The sequence below is a fragment of the Macadamia integrifolia genome, chromosome 13, assembly GCF_013358625.1.
Source record: "Macadamia integrifolia cultivar HAES 741 chromosome 13, SCU_Mint_v3, whole genome shotgun sequence".
NCBI lineage: Eukaryota > Viridiplantae > Streptophyta > Magnoliopsida > Proteales > Proteaceae > Macadamia > Macadamia integrifolia.
In genome coordinates this window covers 24255020-24266091 of record NC_056569.1, presented here as the reverse complement: position 1 = coordinate 24266091, position 11072 = coordinate 24255020, and the positions used below count along the sequence as shown (strand labels likewise).

General features: G+C 37.0%; 1 protein-coding gene across 1 annotated transcript in view; it reads left to right on the top strand.

The window, feature by feature from the left end:
* The first annotated feature begins 260 nt into the window (after positions 1-260).
* LOC122059991 (derlin-2.2) overlaps positions 261-11072 on the top strand; it is a 17484-nt gene continuing 6672 nt past the window's right edge. Inside the window, exons 1-2 of the mRNA XM_042623109.1 lie at positions 261-537; positions 764-863. Of these exons, the coding sequence (XP_042479043.1) occupies positions 439-537; positions 764-863 (199 nt within the window). The 5' untranslated portion in view covers positions 261-438. The remainder of the gene's footprint in view (positions 538-763; positions 864-11072) is intronic.

Sequence of the window (11072 nt, the reverse complement as noted above, 5' to 3'; positions counted from 1 at the left end):
ACCCCTAGCCGCAGTCATCCGCAGTCTGGATTCTCTGGCCTGAAAGTTTACTACGAAATGACCATTTTCCCCATATCGTAACTAGATAGGTACATTCTGATTTGCTTTTCTTCCTCATCGGAAATTCGGCATATGATAAGGTTACTTTAGTAATTTAAAATAATGGGTACAAATTTAAAATCATCAAATCAAAGAATATTATTGACTATATTACACGTCAGATGATTCTTCAATCGGAAGCTCTAGCTGTTGGTTTTGGGTCCCCTCGCTCGTCCCGCGTGGCTCCTCTCTCTCTCTCTCTCTCTTCCCGACATCTGATTTCTGTGACTCGCTCGCTGTGCGTCTTTCGTCTCTCCATTGTTGTTTAGGCTTTTTGTGAGAGTTGTGGTTGGGTGTAAGGTCTTCGAATTTACATTTTTGAATCTCTGAAATCTTGGGATGGCTCAAGCTGTCGAGGAATGGTATAAGCAAATGCCCATCATAACTCGTTCGTATCTCACAGCTGCTATCGTCACAACCATTGGATGCTCACTAGAGGTTTGGATTTGCACATTTGATCAATTCATTCATTATTCATTTTCTTTTTTTTTTCTAATTATGTCTTCGATCTACTACTATTGCCTTTCTATTTCTTTCAATCTTTGATGAACTCTAGGGTTTTGGTTATTTCTTACATTTTGTTATCAAAAATGTGTTTTGTAAGTTACAATCTTGTTTACTTCTTATTGTTGTGATAAAATGATAGTTTTCTTGTTCGTTGCAGATAATTTCCCCATATAATTTGTATTTGAACCCAAAACTCGTCGTTAAGCAGTATGAGTTCTGGCGCCTGATTACAAATTTCTTTTACTTCCGGAAAATGGGTAATCTTTGAACTAAAATTTATATCAAGTTGAATTAGTTTTTGAAAATTCTACTGTACTTACTGCTTGCTATTATATATTGTTTGTTGGAAATTGCTTCTCATATATGGTTTCTGTGATGCATCCCTCGTGCTTATGGTTTAGCCTATAGTTGGCAGCATGGTATTTAGAAAACAATCTTATTTGAGAAAATAAGGATAAAAAAACCTCCATGGATACTTTATATTTGCATCACTTCATGCTTAGACTAGAAAAACTGGATTGGTATTAGATGATAGGGTGTGGTTGACAGCATTATCCTGCAGTCCAGAAGAACTTCTTCTGAACTAAGAGTTTTGTGTTTCAGTCTGTAATTTTTTAAAATTTGGTTTACTGTCTAGACTGCAAAAGCAAGGTAATTTGATTAACAATTGGGTCGAAATTCATCTGCAGGAAGTTTAGATGTTACCCGACTACTGATACTCATTGCCATACATCCTGTTCCACATTCCAGGTATTCCTCTATGTAAAGGCATTCCTTAGCTGCTCATCTTTGGGTTCCCCTAGATACTGATGGTGCTTAAGACTTCCATTCCTCCATCAAGTGGTCAAAAGGAGGACATTCAGAGTGGAACTTCAACTTATGCAACCTCATCCTTTTTAGACAATTCTGTTAATCATAAAGGAGACTTGGATATTGGAGGTTGAAAACAAACCCCTCAGTGAGAATGCCCTTGCTTCGAAGATCCTTGCTTTCTTGTTGGTTATAAACTGCTTGGGATTCTGGTTAGACGAATCCCCTCAGTGAGAATGACCTTGCTTTGAAGATCCTTGCTTTCTTGTTGGTTATTAACTGCTTGGGATTCTGGTTAGACGAATCTTTTGTGCTATTCCACTATATTGAATGTCTAAACCATCTCAAATGATATTCTTATCTTTTCACCTATTGATACGCTCTTTGGTTTCCTCAACCATACTTAAAATCTTTTTATCCCTCCTAATCTTGTTCTTCATCCAGCTCAACATCCTTATTTCAATTACATTTAATTTATAGAGGTGGTGTTTCTTTAGCCTTCAGCGTTTAGATCCATATGGTATTGTTGGTCTTATGGCCGTGGTTTGATTTTTCATTTTGTTTTAATGGTCATTTATCATTCGACAATCTAGAAGGTCCTCTCCACTTCTCTTTCCGGATATGATTCTGTGGACAATGTCCTTTTGAGTTCCTTTATCCTTATGATTGAACCAAGACACTGGAAATGGTCACCTTGAGGTATCACTTAGTGCTGCAGTGGCACTATAGTGGTTAGACCAACATGACCGGGTTTGGAAACCAGAGTTCTGACGGAATTGGCCCAACCCGGGTTTTTGGTCTTATAAGCGCTGGTAGTAGTTTATTTATGTATTTGGGTTTATGTGTATCATTTCATTTTTCTTTTACTTCAAATAGGTTACGTAGGAAGTAGAGTTCCATTTTAGTTTTAGAGTTTGTATAGGAGTCTTTATATATATATATATTTATATATATTTGTACCCAACGATTGGAAAGACAGATTTGAAAATGGAATGCAAGGTCTATTTCTTGCTTAGCTGTTGCTATTGGATGAAGCTTGAGGCTACCCAACTAGTCATCTCCCTCCCTCTCTCTTGGCTGATTTCAGATTTGAGCTCTCTCTATTCTGGTTCTCTTCAAACCATGGCTTTTTCCGATCAGGTGTGAACTACTCTACTACTCTTCGTTCTTGTTCTATTCTTCCTTTGTTTCGTCTCCTTTACATTTCTTCTTCAGAGCTGGGCGGATCCCCTGTTTTGGGTTAGATTACAGCATCCTTAATCTTGTCATCATAGTTGTCAAGGCGTCGCCTTGGCTTCGTCGCGGTTTGCCTGGGGCCTAGGCGACAGTTGCCTTATTGCATTACATGTTGCCTTGTGTTTTGTCATGATATTTATGCAAAATATCATTTATTCGTAAATAAGCAAATGCCCTTATTTGAATCCAATAAAAATAGTTTAAAAATCAAATTCCAAAAGGATTAAAAGTCATCTCCCCAGTCCAAGAACAAAAACTGAATTTTGTTATAGGGGCGATTTTCAACTTTTAAATGTTGGGTTTCTTTCAATTATGAAATTTTATAAATCTTATCATGTTAAAACATTCCAAAAAACCAAAGTCTGGTAAAAAATATTTTGTTTTGATATCCATAAAATTATTTTCATTAGAAAGATCTTTTATCCATACCGAATCCAAAATGGGATCCCAGATCCAATCAAGAATTTTGTTGAATTTTTCATTCATTTCTATTACCTACCATTTTCCTTATACAACCATCTGATGGGGTATCGTCTGACTCGGCTTCCACTTGCATTGGTCACAAATTGAAACAATAAAAAGTGATTTTAACAGCATTCGTGCACTTTAAAATAAGTTTGATCGGAACATAATTTTGTCATTACAACTCAAATTTATATAATCTTAGACTTGTTGGAAAGCTGGTTTTATGTTATACCTAATACAAAAAGTCTCATACAAAAATAAAATCATTTGACTAGTCAAACTTATTATAGAACAAGAGCATTTCTCTAAATGTTGATTTTTATAATTTGATGTGGCTGAAATGATGATTTTTAATGACTTGATGTGGCTTAATGTTTTTTTTTTTCCTGTTAATGATATAAGGTATATGTAACTTACTAAATAATGTTAGAAAAGAGGGGGGGAAAATAACAATTAGTTGCCTTGTTAGCCTTAAGGCGGGCGCCTTCTCGCCTAAGCGCTTAGACAACCCTCTAACGCCTTGGTGCCATGGCAACTATGCCTTTCATATCTAACAGATTAATTGCTTTTTGTTTCCGTATTGGTGGATAGGTTTCTGTTGGCATTGCCCCATTAGATCCTAGCTTTAGTTCTCTATTTAATCAGTTGTTTCTATCCAGAAAGAATAATTGCTCTGTTTTCTAAACTTTCTGTAATTCACCCATCGATTGTCCATGGTTGTTTTGGAATTCAATTTTATTTGGAATCACTTTCTAAGCTTGGGATATACTATTGGAGAAGCCCTGCTCTTATTTGTTTTAATTTCAGGAAGTTACAGTCTTCCTCACAGACTTGGCCTGCCACCTTGGTGTTTCCATCTTGAAGAAGACTTCTTCTTGTTGTTTTAAAACCTTTCATTCTTAGTTTCCAAAAGTACCCTCTGATGCAGTTGGGCGATGGAAGGGATCTCTTTGATTTGGGAATTTTCCTATTTACTTTCCTTTTTGGTTTAGAAATTAGTTTGATGGTATTTTAATTTAGATTTGATTTTTATTTTAGTTGCTATGTAGGTTAGTTTCCGTTTTCAAGTAGTTTCCATTAATTGTTTGATTTTTCTTTTATATTAGTCATGTAATGGATGGAGGAACTCAGTTTTTTAGACTTGATGAATAGAAATTTGGTTGAAATAGTTTTTTGTTTTGAAACCATGGCTGCCGACCCCTTTTTTCTCCCTCTTTGAAATCTTCTAATCTCTTCTTTTACCTCTCCTATTTTCCTCTTTAGTTCTTCTTCTTCATCTGCATTAGTTTCTTCTTTATTTCCTTTTTTTTCAACTGCTGGATACTGTTCATCTTCTCTGCTGGACGGTAACACCAAGCACCAAAGGGCAGCTTGTTGAACCCTTGTCTCTTACTGGTTGACTCTGAGATTTGGGTCAAAGGGTGGTACCTTGTAGACGACTCAAACCCTAGGGTATCACCTTTGAAGTCCTTCTCTGCTGTGAGAACCCACAAGGAATCATCACTGGTTCTGCAGGTCACCGCCAGTAGCAGGTTTGTGTCACAGGTTCTCAGTTGTTGCTTCACCTTTTGGGATAGACTGCTATTGATCTTCATACCTTCAGAAGGGAAGAATGTTCAACTGAAATCTGGAAGTGATTCGAGCTGTGGTGACAAAGTTCTCCATCTCAAGCCTTCTCCTATTGCCGCTGGTTCTTATTTCTATCATGACCTAGGGAGGAAGAAAGACTGGTTTCCTAAAATCGCAAGTAAGGATAGTTATTTATAATTATAGAAAACCCCTTTGTTCAGGAAATTGTGTTCTAATAAATCCTCCTTACTTTAGTAATTCCAGAATGCCCCCTCTTTTATTTTTCTATTCCAGTTTGACCCTACTATTTATTTTCCTCTCTTTTAAGCTCTTAAATTGTTGGGAAAATTACATGATTTCCCACTTTTGGGTTTTCCTTTACAAAATTACCCACCAAAAGTTTTGGTTAACAAAAATACCCAAAATTAGGTTTGTGTTTACAAAACTACCCACCCAAAATTTCAGTTAACAAAAATACCTAAAATCAAGTTTGGGTTTACAAAACTACCCAAAATAATGAGTCTTCATCTTCCACATATAATCATGTATTTTTTTTATTAATGAAACTCTGAGTGGGTAGTTTTGTAAACTCAAACTCAATTTTGGTATTTTTGTTAACTTAAACTTTAAGTGGGTAATTTTGTAAAGGAAAACCTAATTTTGGGTATTTTTGTTATCTGAAACTTTTGGTGGGTAATTTTATAAAGAGAAACCCAAAAGTGGGTAATCATGTAATTTTTCCTAAATTGTTTTTGAAATTACAAGAATATCCCTCAACCATTACATTGAGTTTTTAGTCATTCTTGTGGGCCCTAAGTGATCCGATTTCAGTCTTTGGAACTCGGATCCGCATCAAGCGGTATCAGAGCAAATTTCCTGCACTTCTCTAACCATGACAGGTAACGTTACCAATGCTGAGTTAAACAAATTGTATCGTGAGGTACTTGAAAACCAACAGAAAGCTAATGCTAGGATTGAGAAGAATGAGGCCAAATATGACAAGTTCATGGACGAGATTCAAGGTGCCCTCACTAAGATTCTTGCCTTTATGCAATAATCTGAAACACGAGTTGATGAAGGACCATCTACACCACCTCCTCAGTTTAATGCCCTACGGATAGAAAATACACCTCACCAAGTGCAACGTGATCCAGTTGTTCCCCAAGATGTTACCCGGCAATTTTCTGATAGAGATTATGACATCAAAGTTGAGGTTCCAGAGTTCAGTGGTGAAAAAGGACCTGAGGAATTTCTTGACTGGCTTACCAAAGTTTAGAGGATTTTTGCATATAAGTCTCTTCTAGACGTGAAGAAGTGTGAACTCATTGATGCGGATCCGAGTTCCAAGGATTGAAATCGGATCGCTTAGGGCCCACTAAATAACCAAATAGTTCACTTTAGACAAGACCATGGGCAATATTGTAATTTCTGGTACAATTTAAACCCCTTTTAGAGCGAAATAAGTGAATAGGGACTTAACAGGAATTAAATCCAAAGAGAAGGATCAATTCTGAAAATAAAGATGATAGTGGGGTTAAACTGAAATAAAACCAAGAGTGAGGGGTTATTTTGCAAACTAATAAAGAGGGGTGTCTTTAATTAAGAGTTCAGAAGTTGGAGGGTCTTATTTGTAATAACCAGAATTAATGTGTATAAACATAGTCTTCTTCTTCCTCACGATGCTAACCAGCAAAGGCGGAAGAACCAGGGAAAACCAAAAGAGGAGAGAACTCCTTGAATGCTTCTCGGTTTGGTCTGGAATTTCTGGAGGGGGGTCGCCTATAGGTGGAAATTCCTCGGTTAAAGCTTCAGTCCAATCAATCCAATAGTGAGAGAGATCGAAGGACCTGAATCAGATCTAGGCAGAGAAGGGTTTCACAGGCAAGAAGGAAATTCCCTGCCATTGCTTCAACAAGCCTTGGATGGCTCTGTAATTCTGGTCGAAGGGCCCCCTAGTGGTCCTTAAGAAACCTTCCAAAGGGCTTGAGTTTTGGCTGATCAGTTGGAGAGTTCCAGCCAAGGTCGACTGTAGCTCAAACCCTGATAATGGAGACCGATCTTGGGCTTGTACCTGTATTTCAACCTGAACTACGTGGCTGGTCTTGGATCGTCAATCACACTCCGACTTACTCTTAAGTCACTCTCTTTCAAAAACTAAACAGAAAATAAAGAGGGAAGAAGAAGAAGAAGAAGATAAGGAAAAATCAGAAGAGGGGAGAAAATCAGAAGAGGAGGAAAAGAGGGTCGGCAGCCATTGTTCAACCAAAACTTAATTTCTCAAATTCATTCCAAAAATCTGTCTGTTACTAGTGTATTACACAGTTTATAAAAGAAAACCAAAGCAATAAAATTGGGAGTTCACTAAAATGGAAACTAAACTAATTGGCAACTAAAATAAAAATTCAATCTAAATAAAATTACTACCAACTAATTCTAGCTTTAAAAATGGAAAGTAAATAAAAGATATCCTAAATTCATCGTGCATCTGCATCACTCATCCTCATCAAGTTTATGTGGTATGCATGTTCATGATGGGATGATGTATTGCATGCAAAGTTTTTCAGAAGACTTGGACCCGTTACCAATTGGGAGGTCATGAAGTAGATCTTGACTGAAAAATTTGTTCCTCTTAATTATAAAAAGGTAATGTTTTATAAATTACTTAACTTGCAACAAGAGAACAAAGATGTGGATTCCTACACCCTCGAATTCCACAAACTGTCTTCAAGGTGTTGACTTCAGGAAACATACCAGCAACGGGTGATGCGATATATCAGTGGGCTAAGTATTGAGATTCGACTTGAGTTGGCTAGCACTGATTTCAGGTCTATTGATGTGGTAGCGGCTCATGCCAAGACAACTGAAGAGAAGTCCATTTATCGGAGGGTATGCTCAAGACTTCTTCAGTTTATAGACCTCCACCACGTATGGAGGAAAAGAAGCCTGAAGCTCTTAGAGTTGAAGAGAAAAGGTCAGAGTTCAACAAGGATAGTGTTGGGGTGAAGAATATTATATGTCATAGTTGTGGCGAGAAGGGTCACTATTCCAACAAGTGTCCCAACAGGACTCGTTCTGTGAACATAGTAGAGAAACAACTGACAGAGAAGAATGAAGATGAATCTCATTTATATCCTTATCCCCTTGAGGACGATGATATTGTCGATGATGAAGATGAGGATGTAGAAGCTCATTCAACTAGCCTTTCATCCATTTCAAATAGACTAGTTGATAAAGCTCCTCTCTTTAGACAGAAGGGTACTCTTTTGCCCGGTTCTGAACCTACTGATGTTCATATAGTTGTTGATACTGGGGCAGAAGTAAATTTTATACCTGCTGAATTTGTTCGAGCACATAATCTTTCACAGAAGCAACTTTTTAAGAAGATTCACTTGTGAGGTTTTGGACCCATAGCTCGAGAAGAGGCCACTACAGTTGTTCGAGTACACTTACAATTTGGGCCATTATAGTACCATGTCACCTGTTTGGTCATCCCATTGGCGCACTGCGACATTCTTCTATGGCGACCTTGGCAACGATATGTTGGTATTCTCTATGATGGCACACGGAACACCATCAAGGTGAAGCAAGGAGGTCGTATATATTTAATGAGGCCACACGCATTATCAGACATGCCACGTCGTTGACTGACTCCTACTCCAGTGACCCATCAGCCTACTCTCCATCCTCTTGGTGTTATGATCCCGTCTTCTACTTCGAGGTATGTGCCACCTCATCGGCGAACAACTTACAAGGGTATCTTGGGAGCACGACCTAACTTGATTGAGTCGAGTTCTTTTAAGACCAGGAGAGCTGATGCAGTTGGGCGATTGAAGAGATATCTTTGATTTGGGAATTTTTCTATTTACTTTCCTTTTTGGTTTAGAAATTAGTTTGATGGTATTTTAATTTAGATTTGATTTTTATTTTAGTTGCTATGTAGGTTAGTTTCCGTTTTCAAGTAGTTTCCATTAATTGTTTGATTTTTCCTTTATATTAGTCATGTAATGGATGGAGGAACTCAGTTTTTTAGACTTGATGAATAGAAATTTGGTTGAAAATATTTTTGGTTTTGAAACCATGGCTGCCGACCCCTTTTTTCTCCCTCTCTGAAATCTTCTAATCTCTTCTTTTCCCTCTCCTATTTTCCTCTTTAGTTCTTCTTCTTCCTCTCCATTAGTTTCTTCTATATTTCCTTTGTTTTTCAACTGCTGGATATTGTTCATCTTCTCTGCTGGACGGTAACACCAAGCACCAAAGGGCAGCTTGTTGAACCCTTGTCTCTTACCGGTTGACTCTGAGATTTGGGTTGAAGGGTGGTACCTTGTAGACGACTCAAACCCTAGGGTATCACCTCCAAAATCCTTCTCTGATGTGAGAACCCACAAGGAATCGTCGCTGGTTCTGCAGGTCACCACCAGTAGCAGGTTTGTGTCACAGGTTCTCAGTTGTTGCTTCACCTTTTGGGGTAGACTGCTATTGATCTTCATACCTTCAAATGGGAAGAATGTTCGACTGAAATCTGGAAGTGATTCGAGCTGTGGTGACAAAGTTCTCCATCGCAAGCCTTCTCCTATTGCCGCTGGTTCTTATTTCTATCGTGACCTAGGGAGGAAGAAAGACTGGTTTCCTAAAATCACAAGTAAGGACAGTTATTTATAGTTATAGAAAACCCCTTTGTTCAGGAAATTGTGTTCTAATAAATCCTCCTTACTTTAGTAATTCCAGAATGCCCCCCCTCTTCTATTTTTCTATTCCAGTTTGACCCTACTATTTATTTTCCTCTCTTTTAAGCTCTTAAATTGTTTTTGAAATTACAAGAATACCCCTCAACCATTACATTGAGTTTTTAGTCATTCTTGTGGGCCCTAAGTGATCCGATTTCAGTCTTTGGAACTCGGGTCCGCATCACCCTCCCCTTAACCCCTTATTCCCCTTTTATCTTTTATTTTAACTTTATTCCAAGTCTAACCCTAGTTTAATAAATATAATCCTCACTGGCCACTTGTATCCTTTCCTATTAAGTTCCTAATAGCCCTTTCAAATTCCGGTTTGTTACAATTTTGCCACTTCCCTTTCAAAAGCTGTGATAAACTACATTTGCCACTTCTTCCTAGTAACTTGGGTATTTGTGTATTTGGCTTTGGGGCGTGCCCATAGCGAACCCAACGGTATTTTGACCACAGGATTGCACCACTTAGTCCCCAAGTTTTGTCAATCTATCATTCTTATGCCATTCTTACTAAAATTGTACTCTTTATGTGCATTTTAGTTTTGTTTATCTATAAACCTTTTTATATAAAGCTTTTTTTCATAAATCTTAGTACTTATTTGATTTTTTTTTGGTCAAACTTCTTCTTTGATCTCTCCTATCAAAATTAGATAATATTGGCATCTTGTATGTGTTTAGTCAACCCATACCTAGTGTGAAGAGGTAAGGATTTAGCTGACTCCCTAGCTTAATCAACTCCATATTGCATCATTACATGTTCTTGAAACATTATTTATTCTCCAAGATCTGGCAAATGATCTCTTCTAGGTATCCTGTCATATGCTTTCTTCGAGTAATTTCTCATAGTCAATAAAGACCATTTGGGGACCTTTCTTTTCCCTCTTAATTTTTTCATCAATCGCGTAAGCAAGATTTCCATTGATTCTTTTTATAGTGAGATGTTGTCACTCTTACTCAAGTTGTTTGTGGCTAGGTTCACAATTTTGACCATTTGGACCGTATCGCAAGTGCCTAAAACGATATACCAGGGTATTTTTAGAAATCCCCAATTTTTGACCCATTTCAACACATTTCGACCATTTTGGTCTAACCAACCCCTTATAAAAATGGCTTGTTTCCTGGGAAACAAAGCTCATTTTGCAAAAATCAACTTCTCTCCCCCCCCCCCCTTATTTCAACTGTAAGAGGTGGAAAACATAGGAAATCAGCCAAGAAATTGAAATTTCTCTATCAATCTTTCATTCTACACTTCAATCTTACACAACTAAAGTACATCTACCTAAGGAAGGGTTCTTGGAGCAAAAAGGTAAACCCCATTTTTTTGTACAATGTACTTGTAAATAGTAGAATGATTTTGATTTTTATTATTTGTTTTGCATCCTCTACATTATGTTTTGTTTGTTTTAATCATTTATTTTCCATTTTTAGTTAGTAACTTATATATGTAGTAGTAGTACAGCTTCAATCAACGTACACTAGCAAACTTGGGTCAACACCGCAAGTATCACTATAGGTGTTTTTTTTTTGTTTTGTTTTGTTTTGTTTTTTTTTTTTTTTTTTTTTTTTTTTTTTTTTTGTTTTTTTGTTTTTTTGTTTTTTTTTTTTTGTTTTTGTTTTTTTTTTTTTTTTTTTTTTTTTTTTAATGAAACTAGTTCTT